The 16677-nt window shown below is 40.0% G+C and overlaps 2 protein-coding genes across 2 annotated transcripts; both read left to right on the top strand.

The window, feature by feature from the left end:
• The first annotated feature begins 107 nt into the window (after positions 1 to 107).
• On the top strand, positions 108 to 2690 carry rcn2 (reticulocalbin 2). Its single transcript, XM_021598529.2, has 8 exons — positions 108 to 263; positions 795 to 932; positions 1017 to 1119; positions 1277 to 1473; positions 1576 to 1689; positions 1782 to 1875; positions 1976 to 2118; positions 2359 to 2690. Exons 2-8 carry the CDS (start codon positions 795 to 797, stop codon positions 2500 to 2502), a joined length of 933 nt encoding a protein of 310 aa, XP_021454204.2. The 5' UTR covers positions 108 to 263; the 3' UTR covers positions 2503 to 2690.
• A 1096-nt stretch (positions 2691 to 3786) lies between these two features.
• LOC110521117 (proline-serine-threonine phosphatase-interacting protein 1) lies at positions 3787 to 13968 on the top strand. The gene is made up of 15 exons (XM_021598540.2): positions 3787 to 4273; positions 5565 to 5665; positions 5760 to 5834; positions 5969 to 6003; positions 6115 to 6221; positions 6469 to 6531; positions 7934 to 8038; positions 10566 to 10611; positions 11470 to 11549; positions 11750 to 11848; positions 12071 to 12167; positions 12406 to 12493; positions 12611 to 12696; positions 13188 to 13297; positions 13408 to 13968. The coding sequence occupies exons 1-15, from the start codon at positions 4244 to 4246 to the stop codon at positions 13534 to 13536; spliced, it is 1251 nt and encodes a 416-aa protein (XP_021454215.1). The 5' UTR covers positions 3787 to 4243; the 3' UTR covers positions 13537 to 13968.
• The last annotated feature ends 2709 nt before the right edge of the window (positions 13969 to 16677 follow it).

Below are 16677 nucleotides of genomic sequence, written 5' to 3' on the forward strand. Positions count from 1 at the left end.
AGACTATCCAATCATTCATTTGTTAGGAGAAATATAAACCAATCACAAAACAAGAATTGAGGCTAGGGGTGGAATTTAAACTTTCAACCATGGCAACCATGGCAACCAAATAAATGGGCGGGACACATATGAAGTAACGTTTTTTTTTTGTCAAGTCGATCTGCTCGTGTCCTCTTGCTCCTGGAATCCTCATCATTATTGGACCTTACTCAAATGTTAACCCAGATTTTGCGAGCTGGAACGAGGAATTGGCACAAGCAAAGGTTTGTTTACGACATAATGTTCTCCTAAAATAGTCTGGAAGTCACTCAGCTAACTTGACCAAACGTCTGACCAGTTCAGAGTCCTCAAATTTGGTCAGACATTCATTGTCAACAACTCAGTTTATTTCAGGAAAATGCTCAGCATTATTAGCTAACAATAGCTAGTTAGCGTCCTTGTAACTGAACGTTACATCAGCCAAGTAACATTTGATTTATTGTTTGTCATGGTATGTTTTTGAGGGGGGTCAATGACTGACAGCAACACTTTGGTTGCTAACGTTAGTTGTTACCTAGCTAGCAACAGTACTGTATTGTTGTAGCCCAAACTGTCCAGTCTCTTTAATGTCGACCACACCAAGTAACTCAGCGCTATTGTCTTCGCGTTTCATACAGCTAATAGTAGGTGAACCAGAACCAGACGGTTACACAATTGATATGTGAAATACATATTCTATGATTGTTAATCTATATTCTTAAAGTTTACGAAGAATGCTAAAATCTTAACATGACGCTTTTTTTTCTCCATCATAGATGAAATACTCAGTTATACCCATTGCATTGCTTGTAATGCACTGTGCCTTTGGAGAGAGCTCCCACAATCATGAAGATCATTATGTGGGTCATCAGCACAGCCCCGAGCACGACATGGATCTCCTATTGGGAACTGAGGTTGTCATTTCTCTCTATCATCTGAATAATATCCCCTTTCAGTCATATTTGCTATCTCACCATTTCTATAACTTGGGTTTTTAGGAAGAAGATGGAATAAAGAAACTTAGTCCAGCTGAGCAAAGGAACAAAATTATGGAAATCCTGAAGAAGATTGATAAAGATTCTGACAAACATTTAACCTCAGGTAAAAATAAATTTTTAAAAAATGCCTTTGTTTTAGGATGTATTTTGACTTTCATATGAAAAATGAATCCCACATTGTTATAAAAAAATCATACAGTATGGATACTGTATGTGTAATCTACTGCCTGTACAGTATGTGTAATATTTTGTCACTACAGAGGAGATCACACTATGGATTCAACATGTCTACAAGAAATATGCATTGGATGATGCAGAGGAGCGCTTCCCTGAATTTGACACCAACAACGATGGTGTTGTGTCGTGGGAAGAATACAACATGGTTGTCCATGAACGAGTCATTAATATTGATGAGAATGCTTTTCTGGAGGATCCAGAGGAAGAGTCACTCAGATTTGTATGATCATCTTAGTTGTACCAGCCTTTATTTTATTGTTGACAACATATGGATTGCACATGCTCTACACCTCACAGTACTTATCAATCTTTTCCTTTTTAGCTCCACTTAAAGGAAAAGAAGCGCTTTGATTTTGCTGATATGGGTGGCACACCAGGCCTTAACCTAACTGAGTTTCTTGCATTTACACACCCATCAGAAGTGGATTACATGGCTGTAAGACATTTCCACAAGCTGTTTACATTTGTATCCACATGAGCAGAATCAAATGTTTGGTGTGGTAATATTTTGCTATTTTTTTCTTTTAGGATTTTGCCGTTGAAGATGTGTTGAGTGAATATGACACAGATAAAGATGGGTTCATCAGTCTACGTGAATTTATTGGAGATGTTCGAACTAATGGTAAGCACAGAAGAATGCTTTCTGTGTTTTTCTCAACATATAATGGTTTGTAAGGGCTCAGTTGGCTTTCCTGCTGTAGTAATGTGTTTGTGTACTTCAGAGGAGGATGACCCATCAAAGTGGGAGATTGAGGAAACTGTCCGCTTTGACAACCTCTATGATCAAGACAAGGATGGCAAGTTGAATCGAGAGGAGCAGCTCCGCTGGGTGGCCCCTAACAGCTATGGCTCTGCACGGGAGGAGGTGAGTAACCCCTATACTACCGTGTCTCTGCATTACATGGACAGCCATGCCTCACTAGGGTGCTCTAGGAGTGCCATTTCTAATTTAATTATAACATATTAGTTCCTGTGAAGTGCTGTCAGGGTATGGAAACATTTATACATTGGTTGGTATGAATGGTATCCCCATTAAAAGTGGCTGTATCTATCAGTTGCCTTCAGTTTGCTTGAGTTCTTTTGCTTTGCTCTTATGTTTTAACAGGCTGTTCACCTCATCAAAGAAATGGACCAAGATGGTGATGGGAAACTGTCAGAGGCAGAGGTTTTGAAAAATCAAGATGTTTTTATGAATAGTGAAGTAACAGACTATGGAAGGCAACTGCATGTGTCACATGACGAATTATAACAGATTTTTTTTTTTACTGTGATGTACAATAACAGTTAAGTTTGGACACGCCTACTTATTCCATGGTTTTTCTTTATTTTTACTATTTTCTGCATTGTAGAATAATAGTGACGACAAACTGAAATAACACATGGAATCATGTAGTAACCAAATAAGTGTTAAACAAATCAAAATATATTTGAGATTCTTCAAAGTAGCCACCCTTTGCCTAGATGACAGCTTTGTACACGCTTGGCATTCTCTCAACCAGCTTCATGAGGTAGTCACCTGGAATGCATTTCAATTTACAGGTGTGCCTTGTTAAAAGTTCATTTGTGGAACTTCTTTCATGTTAATGTGTTTGAGCCAATCAGTTGTGTTGTGAAAGTTTTTTTTTAAGTGCAGTCGCATAAACCATCAAGCGCTATGATGAAACTGGCTCTCATGAGGACCGCCACAGGAAAGGGAGACCCAGAGTTACCTCTGCTGCAGAGGATAAGTTCATTCGAGTTACCAGCCTCAGAAATTGCAGCCCAAATAAATGCTTCACAGAGTTCAATTAGCAGACTTGCCTAGATAAATAAAGGTTAAATAAAATAAAAACAGACATCTCAACATTAACTGTTCAGAGGAGACTGCGTGAATCAGTCCTTCATCGTCGAATTGCTGCAAAGAAACCACTACTAAAGGACACCAATAAGGAGAGACTTGCTTGGGCCAAGAAACACGAGCAATGGACATTAGACCGGTGGAAATCTGTCCTTTGGTCTGATGAGTGCAAATTTGAGACTTTTGGTTCCAACCGCTGTGTCTTTGTGAGATGCAGAGTAGGTGAACTGATCTCCGAATGTGGTTCCCACCGCGAAGCATGGAAGTGTGATGGTATGGGTGTGCTTTGCTGGTGACACTGTCAGGGATTTATTTAGAATTCAAGGCACAGTTAAGCAGCATGGCTACCACAGCATTCTGCAGTGATACGCCATCCCATCTGGTTGACGCTTAGTGGGACTATCATTTGTTTTTCAACAGGACAATGGCTCAACATACCTCCAGGCTTTGTAAGGGCTATTTGACCAAGAAGGAGAGTGATGGAGTGCTGCATCAGATGACCTGGCCTTCACAATCACCTGACCTCAACCCAATGGAGATGTTTTGGGATGAGTTGGACCGATATGTGGGAACTCCTTCAAGACTGTTGGAAAAGCATTCCAGGTGAAGCTGGTTGAGAGAATGCAAAGCAGTCATCAAGGCAATAATCTGAATAATCTCAAATATATTTAGATTTGTTTTAACACTTTTTGGTTACTACATGATAGTACATTGTGTTATTTCATAGTTTTGATATCTTCACTATTATTATAATGTAGAAAATAGTCAAAATAAAGAAAAACCCATGAATGAGTAGGTGTGTCCCAACGTTTGACTGGTAGTGTATATATATTTTCTCAGTTCAAGAAGTCTTAATGATTTACATGTAACATTTCTGAATAGGTTTTTCAATGTTTTTAGGGTATCCATCTATCAAATGATAACATTAAAATGTGGTTATCTTGGATGCAGTCTGTCTGTGTTAGCTAACATCACACTGAAGCTCTTCCTCATTTGAGTCAAACGAGTTAACTTCAAGCCATGTCTACTGACTGGGTGTTTCCTGTGTGTGGCATTATAATTTTCACTGGCTTTGATCCGGCCTCAAAGAACCATAAGTGCCTTCTTTACTGAATGCCCTCACAGAGGATATCACATTTGATCTACTGCTGAGATGACTTTACAATTCCAAGATGTATTTTGGGTGAGTTCACTTTAATGTCTTTACTTTTGACTAACCACTTTGATACTCAATCTATATGATCTTTATGGATAAGATAAGGTTGAGGTAATTTAAAAAAAATGCACTGCACAGAGGCTATCAGCAGAGACAGCTAAATTATTTACTGCTCCAAACTGTATTGTGGTAACAACACCTGAGGCAGTACACCTGTGTCAGAGGAAGCCCTTTACTAAATTATACTTTGTTTTTTTCATTGGCTCTCAGATTGTCATCTTTGCAAACGTTTGTTCTATGGTCTCACAGCCAACTTTGTTCTTTTTCTAAACACACTAGACTAAAACTTTATTTCATATGCTATGATGAAGAAATGTACTTGTGTAATTATTTTATGTGGAAACTTGCTTTTCAATGTGTGGCATTAATAAATGTGCTAGTGTGTTATATTTAGTAATTTATATAAATACCTAGGCCCACAGAACATTGTTTAACTTATTCTCTTTGCTGGATTGCTCATTTCTGAGTGTCAGTACCTCTGCTGAGTTTCCTGTAAAACAGGCTCTTATCTTTCTGTATTTGATCTTCTGACTGTGATGCATTGTCAACTGTAATCTACAAAACTACAAATAACTTCTGGGTTGATTTGCATAGCAGGCTCAGTGCAATAATCCCCTTCTAACCTTTGCAAATAAAAATTACTTTATTGTGCATTTTTTTCTTATTACTTTGTATGAAATAGTTTGGCATTGAATTATGTTTGATATTGTATAACACTTGTGCAATACTAATACCTGTATTTGTCATTCCATATTGTACATTCATTTATAAATGTTTTACTTCACATAGTACACAATCATGCATAAGCCAAAGTTCAGCTAACAGACGACAGTCAATGGTTTGCTGTTGATACATGAGGCGGTCAACAGTGGAATCCTTTGTGGCTGCTAAGGGGTTTTTATGACCAAACTACTATTTATGACTGTTTTCCTGTGGAAACTGGGTGGTATGTAGTATAAGGTATGAGTGACACAGTGTGGGCCAGCAACATCTCCACTGAAGGCCTACTACAGTATGTGATATGTGTCATTTAACTTAACTTTCACATGCACTGGCATTCAATACTATTATACACGGCATCCATGAAAGCATTTTGTTTTGACAAACACCATAAATCTGTAAAAGTGTCAAAAGCTGCTGTAACTGAAAGATTAATGTTTGCATCTATTTTTCAAAAGGGACTTTCTTTGTACCTTTGTATTAAATCTTTGCATTTTCTTTTAAGTTAAGATAAGGCTATGATTCTGTATGGTTGTAGGGAGTGGATTTCATCAGTAATGTGGGATATGAGGCTCTCATCCAGAGACTCTGTGAGGGTCGACGGATGTGCAAAGACATGGAGGAGCTCTTGAAGATGAGGTAGTTGGTGAAAGCAAAGCAGTACCTACATTGTGTATAAAGTTATATTATGTCACAATTATAAGTTAAGACATATTGTGTTTCCATTGGATAGGGCATCTGCTGAAGAGAGATATGGCAAGGAGTTAGTGATGATTGCACGCAAGGCAGGGGGTCTCTGTGAGATCAGGTGAGTAGCTCTGCTCTCAAGATTCATGGAAACAAAATGCCTTAAGTTTTGGTAGAGAGAGAGGTGTGTGTGTGATAATGTATTGTGTAAAATAAATGTATTTGCACTTTCTCACAGTTATATTCTTTTCACAGCACTTTGAGAGCATCCATTGACCAACTCAAAGTCCGTAAGTAGAACAGAATTTTAATTGTCCACTTCTAGCTATGGAGTTGAAACATCTGTAAGCAGCACCACTTCATCCCAGATTTGTAATGTTGTGTTACCTCATGTTTTGTAGAAATTGAGAACATTGGGAACCTACACATACAGCTCTCTGGGATGTTAAAGGAAGAGGTTAAGAGGATGGAACAGTTCAGGGATCGACAGAAAGAGCAGAGAAAAAAGGTTTTGGTTTGACATTTTTAGCTTTCACCTAAACAAGGCCTAAAGACAATCTATTGTTTGTGCATGGTGGTAAATATCTACATAGAGCATGTTGTACTAGTAAATCATGTACTTTGATTTCAAATGTTAACCATTTGCTGTTTAAGGACAGAGAAAGTATCCGTGGTTAGATGAGATGAATCCACTATTGATCTGTAATTGATCAGCTATTTTTGCGTCAGTCACAGCATGTTTTTCTCTGTCTCAGTTTGAAGGTGTCATGGACAAGGTTCAGAAGATAAAGGTGTCTTTATATAAGAAAACAATGGAGGTGAGCACAGTTCCTACCAAAAACCTTAATTTCTTTATCTGTATGCTCCTTTGTGTGACGTGAAACCCTATTCCGTATAGTTTGTCTGTGGTAGGTAGGGCTTAACTCAATGTGTCAGGGATATTTTAGCTTTACTTTCAAAGGTCCTTTAGTTGGTATGGTTCAGGAAAACCATCATGTTTTTCTGTCAGGTGAAATTATATACCGGTAAGGGAATTTGTAATGTTCTCGAATAATAGGTTGCACCAGTAAGAGCATACAGATAAGAAAGGAAACAAAGAGGGCCATTCAGTGGCAAGCCGAGGGAGCGCCTCTAAAACAGAACTCTCAGCTCAGGAAATCCTGCTCTATTTGTTTTATTTTAGTCTCCCTGCTTGCACATGCATCTCTCGCTCTCGATTGCACTTTCTGTTCCTTATTTGGCAGAAGCTTCATGAAAGTGTCAAATAATAATAGCTGTCTTAATCTAATAATTGGAGTTAAGTAGGACTGTGGTGGTCACACAATTTTGTCAGCCGGTGATTATCAAGCAAATAACTGTCAGTCTCATGGTAATTGACCGTTTTATTTTATTTAACCCTTATTTTGGAATATCTACATTTTAAAAAGTCTAATAAATCCATGTAATATAGCCTACATCTTCACAATAAATCCATTATTTTAGACAGGTCTAAAGAAGTATGATATTAAGAAAATGTAGTCTATTTCAGGAGAACAGAATAGCATACTCTGAGTTGTCCTTATGTTAGGTCCTGATCTGGCTGTGGGCTACACTAGTTCATTTAGCAGACAATATTTGCTTAGAAATATGTGGCATGCATTATTTTATAGTATGAAGAAAACAATTTAACAAAGCTGAATAAAATAGAAAGTATATTTTCTCCAAATGATTTGAGTTCACACATGCTGCTATTCTTTGTTGAGTGGTTAACAAGGAAACGGTTACCCCTATATGCTTAATTTAGAGTTATTAATGTAACTTTAGTTGTTCTACAAATGTTGGGCAATATGTTTTGATTTTTACACTTCCGGGACGCAACTGCGCGCATCCTTATCGAATTCCGAGGTGCATATTGAAGATATTGGAAGAACTGTCCACATTTACTTTTCGTCAGCCAACAAGATGAGTAGGCCTAATGAACAGCAAAAGTACTAGCCTATGTCAATTTACTATCCACCATAGTACAAAAGTTGACCTATTTTGTGCGAGAAATAAAAAAACACGCTTGTCATTAGAAACCTAATTACCATGACTAAACGGTCACATGGAATTTGACTGACTTCATGACTCGTGACCGCAGGTGTGGCGGTATTACGTTCACCGCAACAGCCCTAGAGGTAAGTACATTGTGTAGTATTGTAAACCTGATAACAAGTTCCCTTTCTGTGTGTCCTTTCCCAGTCTAAAAGGTCCTATGACCAAAGGTGCAGAGAGGCAGATGAGGCAGAGCAAGCTGCTGAGAGGATGAGCAGTGCAGCCACCACCACACCCAAGCAGGCTGAAAGGGTAAATCACTAAACTATCCATGCACACTGGACAACACATCTACTTAACTGACAATGGAAACCAGGCTTAGAAATATACCATTCAATTGTATGAAATCGTAACACAGTGCTCCCTGAGTATTTATGTAAAATGTAACATACAGTAGCTGTAGGTCAGTCTGTAGGCTATATGTTTTGAATTGTAGGAATAATAACAGAGGATGTGAATTGCAGTGAATGGTTTGACTTTCATCATAGAGTGAATGTAAACACATATTCTGAAATGTTGCTGTGTGGGGCATAAAGCAAAACCCATGTTCATGGGGATTCCTGCCACATTCCTGCCACAATCCCCTTCAACTGAGTGATGAAATATAAATTGTTATTTCTGATTACTGTTCTACTATTTCAAATCAAATGTTATTTGTCACATGCTTCATAGACAACATTTGTAGACTAACCATGAAATGCTTACTTACGGGTCCTTTTCCAACAATGCAGAGTTAAGACAAATAACATGAATATATATAGGGAGTAGAAAATAACATGGCTAAAGAGGGAGTACCAGTGCTGATTTGATGTGCAGGGGTACGAGGTAATTGAGGTAGGTACTTTACATGCACTGAGCATACCAAACATTAGGAACACCTTCCTAATGTTGAGTTGCACCCACCACCGTTGTCGGTGATCAGGCCTACCACCGTCGTGTTGTCAGCAAACTTAATGATGGTGTTGTCGTAGTGTGTGGCCACGCAGTCGTGGGTGAACTGTGAGTACAGGAGGGGACTAAGCACGCACCCCTGAGGGGCTCCCGTGTTGAGGGTCAGCGTGGTGTATGTGTTATTGCCTACCCTGACCACCTGGGATCCAGTTGCAGAGGGAGGTGTTCAGTCCCAGGGACCTTAGCTTAGTGATGAGCTTGGAGGGATCTATGGTGTTGAGCTGTAGTCAATGAACAGCATTCTCACGTAGGTGTTCCTTTTGTAGAAGTGGGAAAGGGAGGTGTGGACTGCAATCAAGATTGCGTTCTCTCTGGATTTGTTGGGGCGGTATGCGAATTGGAGTGGGTCCAGGGGGTCTGGGATGATGGTGTTGATGTGAGCCATGACCAGCCTTTCAAAGCATTTCATGGCTACAGGTGTGAGTGCTACGGGGTGATAGTCATTTACCTTGGCGTTCTTGGCCACAGGGACTATGGTGGTCTGCTTGAAACATGTACTGTAGGTATTACAGACTGGGTCAGTGAGAGGTTAAAAATGTCAGTGAAGACACTTGCCAGCTGGCCTGTGCATGCTCTGAGTATGTGTCCTGGTAATCCGTCTGGCTCACACATGGTTCAGTGTTGCTCGCCTCGAAGTGAGCATAAAAGGCATGTAACTCGTCTGGTAGGCTCGTGTCACAGGGCAGCCGTTAGCTGGGTTTCCCTTTGTAATCCATGATAGTTTGCAAGCCCTGCCACATCCGACGAGTGCATGAGCCGGTGTACTATGATTCGATCTTAGTCCTGTATTGATGCTTTGCCTGTTTGATGGTTCATCGGGGGACGTAGCGGGACTTCTTATAAGCATCCAGGTTAGTGTCCCGCTCCTCGAAAGCGGCAGTTCTATCCTTTAGCTCAGTGTGGATGCTGCCTATAATCCATGGCTTCTGGTTGGGATATGTACGTATGGTCACTGTGGGGGCAACGTTGTTGATGCACTTATTAATGAAGCCTGTCATTGATGTGGTAAACTCCTCAATGCCAGAGGATGAATCCCGGAATATAAACAGTCCTGTAGCTTAGCATCTGCTTCATCGGACCACTTCCTAATTGAGCGTGTCACTGGTACTTCCTGTTTGAGTTTTTGCTTGTAAGCAGGAATCAGGAGGATAGAGTTATGGTCAGAATTGCCAAATGAAGGGTGAAGGAGAGCTTTGTATGCGCCTCTGTGTGAGGAGTAAAGGTGACCTAGAGTTTTTTGGTTTTTTTCCCCACTAGTTGCACAGGTGACAAGCTGGTTGAAATGGGGTAAAACGGATTTTTAAAATCACCAGCCACGAGGAGCGCTGCCTCTGGATGAGCATTTTCTTGTTGGCTTATGGCCCTGTATAGTTCGTTATGTCTTAGTGCCAGCATCGGTTTGTTGTGGTAAATAGACAGCTACAAAAAATATAGATTACGTCTCTCTTTGTAAATAGTGTGGTCTACAGCTTATCAGGCGAGCAGAACCTCGAGTCTTTCTTAATATTAGAGATTGCGCACAAACTGTTGTTAACAAAGAGACACACCCCCGCCCTTGAGTTTGACTCTTGAGCCATGACTCTGAAGCATAGGATATTACTGTTCTTTAGGTCTCGTTGATAGAATAGTCTGGAATGGAGCTTGTCCAATTTGTTCTCCAGTGATCGTACATTAACCAGTGGAACAGATGGTAGAGGCGGTTTATCTTGAAAAAAATCACTTAATTATTTCTCATGATGTAATTGGGAGATCATTTCCATACTCTTTAGCACTGACATTTATTTATTAGTTTCCTGTCAGTGACAGTAACTTCCCTGTTCGTTTGCAGATGCAGAACAAGTCTAAGCAGTGCAGAGAGGCAGCAGGAGAGGCAGGTAAGAGATATTAGGCTATTGAACTCCTATCATTCCCTGTTGTTGTACTCCAAATAAAGGCAGTCCAAGACTTGAAATCAAGATTGCTGAAAAGCCATGGCATGATTTGACAATTTGTTTTTGTCTCCCTTTTATCACCATAATGCTGAGGTTTACCAGAAATTAACTGTTGTAAATGTTTTCAGTTTCAGTTCCTCTTTCATTAAGTAATCTTAAAATTTGCTTCCAATTTGCAGATTATATTTTTAAAGGCCATATTCACTGAGTGTACAAAACATTAAGAACACCTTCCAAATATTGAGTTATTAGGTAGGTGGTTTTTGGGGGGGCATCGGGGCATGGACTCTATAAGGTGTCGAAAGCGTTCCACAGGGATGTTGGCCCATGTTGACTCCAATGCGTCCCACAGTTGTGTCAAGTTGGCTGGATGTCCAAGTTGGCTGGAAACTGTTGAGCGTGAAAAGCCCAGCAGAGTTACAGTTCTTGACACAAACTGGTGCGACTGAGGCGTTCCAAGGCAGTTAAATATTTTGTCTTGCCCATTCACCCTCTGAATGACACACATACACAATCCATGTCTTAATTGTCTCAAGACTTAAAAGTCCTTTAACCTGTCTCCTCCCCTTCATCTACACTGATTGAAGTGGATTTAACAAGTGACATCAATAAGGGATCATAGCTTTCACCTGTATTTACCTGGTCCGTCTGTTATGGAAAGAGTAGGTGTTCTTAATGGTTTTTTTTAGACTTAGTGTATATTGTCCCTCCACTGTGACAGAGGATCCAATGAATCTTCAAAAATGATTCAGTCAATAACTGCGTATTATCTGAATACCACCTTTGCTTCTTTGTCCTCAGAAAAACAATACATGTCAAACATTGAACAGCTAGACAAGATTCGCCAAGAATGGGAAACTACACATGAGAGCACATGTGAGGTACATTGAGGCATATTCTAATGTCATTGCAATGAATGCAAGTTGGATTGTGCAGTATGATCAGATAAACTTTTCTTAAATTACGTAAATATTTTCTGTCAAACCAGCTGATGGTCCACAGATTGTTGTAAACATGGGATATAGATATGGGATATAGCATTCTATATAGATATTTTGTACAATGGAGGATTGTTTTGCAGGTCTTTCAGCAGCAGGAGGGAGATCGTATCAACATCCTAAGGAATGCCATCTGGGTCCACTGTAACCAATTCTCAATGCAATGTGTCAAAGATGATGAGGTTGGTCAAGTTTGTTTTGTCTTACCAAGCCATACTGTAATCCACAATATCAGTAGTAGCATTAGTCAGCATTTTAAAGCATGGTACCATGTATACCACCAGTGTGTAAGAAAAATATAGAATTTGTCTCAACTGTATCATATAGTAGCTGTAAGACTACTCAGTAATGATGATAAAGAGTATACTGAATGTGTTTGAGCCGTGCCCAAAATGTACTTTCAGTGTTATGAGGATGTGAGGAAAACTCTAGAACTGTGTGACATCACGGTAGACAACAACTGCTTTGTTGAGATGAAAAGCACTGGCTCAAGTCCACCAGGTAGGTAGAATACACTACCTGTCCTGTTTCCTGGTTTGTGCACATGAATATGTTCCAGGTCTGAACATTTCAATATTAACTCTTTAAATGTCATCATAGTAAAATATTGTGGCCTCATTGAGAAATAATATGTTCACCCTTCGTTTGAACTTTGCAGTGCAGCCATGTCTCTGTGATACACTCTTTACTTAGGCCTTGGGTGAGTTTGCTTTGCTGAATGCCTGTGGTTTCTCCCCAGCTCCCATTGTGTTTGAGAACTACTATGAGAGGGAGCCCTCGACAGACACCAATGGCAGTGCCCGCTTTGTAGGAGGAGTTATGAAGAGGTTAGAGATACTAAGATTTGTTTTTGCACTACAAGAATGCACATTTGAACTCATGTAACCATCAAAACAGCATGTTTACAATGTGTAGCAAAGTAAACTCTGTTTAATTACTTTTAGGTTTTCAAACCTTTTGCAAGGCAACTCCTCGGCTGGCTCCAAAATGAACATCAATGACTGTTCACAGCCATTAGCCCCACCTACTGGTTTGTATGCTGCTACAATTACTGTAAATAAGTGTGGTACCAATAGAAACCATTTGTGGACGGGGAGAGATAATGTTTTTTCACAGTCATTATATTGTTACTTGTCAGGTAAAAATACATTTGAGATGGAGAGGATAACGATGTATGTTCTCTTTTTATGCCTCCCCATAACAATGCATTTTGTTGATCTTGTTCCAATTATAATGTGAAAACATACATTAATAGCCCATAACCTGATCATGCAGGCTTTCCATCTATTTACATGATCACCAGGGGGCACAAACATCCACCTGATTTCAGGTCAAATGTCCCTTGACGCAAAAGTAGCTGTTGCCACAATATTAAGCAGGGTCTGACACTATATCACATCACACTACATTACATGGGCTTACTCTTTGAGTTCAGTCAATAGCTGTGGTACTGAGGTTTCAAACTGCCAGTGATTTGACCCAATAACTGCATGCCTTAACTACTTCATGTGTAATCCTTAGCCGACACATCAGATGGAGTGTACGCCTCCATTCCTGGATTTCAGCCAGTTGAGCCAACCATCTCAGAGAGCAGAGAGAAGTACCAGGCGCTATATGACTATGAGGCTCAGGTCAGAATGCTCTGACACCCTAAATGCCTGCATTTAACATCTAAGCCTACATTCACATTTCTGTGACATTTGAACCACAACTAAACCTAACCTGTCCTTGCCGTCTCTAGAGTGCGGGTGAGCTGTCCATGTCTGGAGGGGAGATGGTGGTGGTCATTGAGCAGGGTGTGGATGGCTGGTGGACTGTGGAGAGGAACGGCCTGTCAGGACTGGTCCCTGGATCCTATCTGGCCAAATAATGAGCTCCTCTTGGCACAAGTAGTAAGGCTGGAAGGCCCATAGCATAGCCCTACCCTGCATATGTCTTAGACTATTTCCTCTAAGTCTAACAGTGCTGATAATGTTAGCTCAGTCTTGGCTATACTGTATGTGTTGTTGAGTGACCTCACTGACCTGAGACCATGGCTTTATCTAATGATGGAGATTATTAATTTATTTGTTGTCAAGATGGAAAGAGATGTGCACTTACCTGTTTTACTTTCCTCTCAAGTCAACAGGCAATACAGTTTGTGTTGTTGAACAATCCTACTGTCGCCAGGACAGCTGCAAAATGAAGCACTCTAGTTTTTACATTTGGTTAAGTTGTCAACTAAGGTGAATTCAAAGTGAAATCAACAAAAAAAATGTCACTGTCATTGGATTAAGGTTCAAATAAAAAATTGCCTTACGTTGATGATTTTGCAAATCCAATCAGTTTTTCAATGTCATCACATATCATTTTTGTTGTTGAAATGGTTTGGAAACAACTTTGATTCAACCAGTCTTTTTCCCAGTGGGTAGTCACTGACCTATTAATATGCTATAGTATTGAATAACACCTTGTGTGTTTGAGCAACTAATAAACTGTCCACATGCTAACTGTCCAAAATACAATGGTTTAAATCAGGGTTGTCAAACATACAACCTGCGGGCTGAATCCGGCACACCCAAAAAAATCACAGAAACGAAAGCTAGCCAGTCAAGGAGCATTGAAAATACCAAAACCGATGGAAGAGTATTTTTTGCCAATTTTGCCAGTGATGAAGTATAATCAATTGTCAGTGCAATTGTCATGGCTCCCAGGACCTCGTTGAAGACCGAATGCAGCCCCTGGGGCAAAATTAGTTTGATGCCCCTGGCTTAGATTAATGTAGGGCGATATTTCTAATATCTCTTTCTACTAGAATGCTTGCAGATACCCATAGACTTCCAGTCATTGCGCTAACGCAAATTAGCATTGGCTCGCGAAACTACCTCTAACTTCCTTCATACTAGACACAGAGACATAAAAATGGTATCCACTGGTTCATCTGACCCTGGAGAAGTAGATAAAAGGCCTAATTTTCAAAATCCTGAAGTATCCCTTTAAGCGAAAAATTCACCAGAAGCAGGCAGGCAGAGCAAGCAAAGGGAGGTGGGAGGAAAGGACAGGAGGATAGTCCATATCTCCAGTCATCTTTGCTGATAGCGCTGTTGTTTCCATAAGTGGAAGAATTGGTCTAATTTAGCATGTAGCCTATGGTAAAGCCTCAACTCTACCTCTTCCAAGTCAGATGAGATTAAATAAAAGTGAATAATGACATTTTTATTGTTTTGTGTGACTACAGCACCAGCGATAAATCGCAAAAATAGAGACACGTTTTAATTGAGCGAGGCATCAAAGTGGCCAACCTGCCCGTCCGGCTTCAGTTGGGTCATTACAATGCATTCTAAAATAAATCTTGCACGCTCGCCTTTGGTGAGTTTAGGCCATTAGGGATACTATTCGACTTTGACCATTTTAAATGTATTTATGAAGTAAAGGAATCTAGCTTTGGACATGTTTACATAAATGTTTAGAAATGTTGGGATGATGACAGCAATAACTAGCAAATTAAGATGTCAGTTTTCTTTGCAAAGGTTAGCCAGGCTTGTTTGACTGACTCCATTTTTTATAAAATACCTATAATTTTCTCTGAAATACCAATCCTTTGATTATGTGTAAAGAGATGTGTATTTCAGAGGTTACACTCACACGAGTAATCAATGCTCTATTATGTATACTGGACTAAATTAAACACGCAACATGCAACAATTTCAATGATTTTACAGTTCATATAAGGAAATCAGCCAATTGAAATAAATTCATTGGGCCCTAATCTATGGATTTCATGACTGGGTAGGGGCGCAGCTATGGGTGGGTCTGGGAGCCAATCAGTTTTTCACCCACAAAAGGGCTTTATTACGGACATAAATACTTGTTTCATCAGCTGTCTGGGTGGCTGGTCTCAGACGATCCTGCAGGTGACAAAGCCAGATGTGGAGGTCCTGGACTGGCGTGGTTACATGTGGTCTGCAGTTGTGGGGCCGGTTGGACGTGCTGCCAAATTCTCTAAAACGACTTGGAAGTGGCTTATGGTAGAGAAATTAACATTCAATTATCTGGCAATAGCTCTGGTGGACATTACTACAGTCAGCCAATTGTATGCTCCGTCAAAACTTGAGACATCTGTGGCATCGTGTTGTGTGACCAAACTGCACATTTGATTGGACTTTTATTGTACCCCGGCACAAGTTGCACCTGTGTAATAATCATGCTGTTTAATCAGCTTCTTGATATGCCACACCTGTCAGGTGGATGGATTATATTATTAAAAGAGAAATGCTCCCTACCAAATTTGTGCACAAAATATGAGAGAAATAAGCTTAGTGTATATGGAACAATTCTGGGATATTTTATTTCAGATCATGAAACCAACAATTATTCAGCCCCTTTACTTTCAAACTCTCTCCAGAAGTTCAGTGAGGATCTCTGAATGATCCAATGTTGACCTAAATGACTAATGAGGATAAATACAATCCACCTGTGTGTAATCAAGCCTCCGTATAAATGCACCTGCACTGTGATAGTCTCAGAGGTCCGTTAAAAGCGCAGAGAGCGTCATGAAGAACAAGGAACACACCAGGCAGGTCCGAGATACTGTTGTGAAGAAGTTTAAAGCTGGATTTGGATACAAAAAGATTGGTTTGGGCCTGCTTTTCTTCAGCAGGGACAGGGAAGATGGTTAAAATTGATGGGAAGATGGATGGAGCCAAATACAGGACCATTCTGGAAGAAAACCTGATGGAGTCTGCAAAAGACCTGAGACTGGGACGGAGATTTGTCTTCCAACAAGACAATGATCCAAAACATAAAGCAAAATCTACAATGGAATGGTTCAATAATAAACATATCCAGGTGTTAGAATGGCCAAGTCAAAGTCCAGACCTGAATCCAATTGAGAATCTGTGGAAAGAACTGAAAACTGCTGTTCACAAATGCTCTCCATCCAACCTCACTGAGCTCGAGCTGTTTTGCAAGGAGGAATGGGAAAAAAATTCAGTCTCTCGATGTGCAAAACTGATAGACATGCGACTTACAG

The sequence above is a fragment of the Oncorhynchus mykiss genome, chromosome 1 (assembly GCF_013265735.2).
Source record: "Oncorhynchus mykiss isolate Arlee chromosome 1, USDA_OmykA_1.1, whole genome shotgun sequence".
NCBI classification, from domain to species: domain Eukaryota; kingdom Metazoa; phylum Chordata; class Actinopteri; order Salmoniformes; family Salmonidae; genus Oncorhynchus; species Oncorhynchus mykiss.

Coding starts and splice junctions, on each gene's coding strand:
- rcn2 (XM_021598529.2), top strand. CDS start 795: ATGAAATACTCAGTTATACCCATTGCATTGCTTGTAATGCACTGTGCC. Junction 933..1,016: donor ATCTCCTATTGGGAACTGAG/GTTGTCATTTCT, acceptor TTGGGTTTTTAG/GAAGAAGATGGAATAAAGAA. Junction 1,120..1,276: donor TGACAAACATTTAACCTCAG/GTAAAAATAAAT, acceptor TTGTCACTACAG/AGGAGATCACACTATGGATT.
- LOC110521117 (XM_021598540.2), top strand. CDS start 4,244: ATGACTTTACAATTCCAAGATGTATTTTGG. Junction 5,835..5,968: donor GGGGGTCTCTGTGAGATCAG/GTGAGTAGCTCT, acceptor TTCTTTTCACAG/CACTTTGAGAGCATCCATTG. Junction 6,532..7,933: donor TATATAAGAAAACAATGGAG/GTGAGCACAGTT, acceptor GTCCTTTCCCAG/TCTAAAAGGTCCTATGACCA.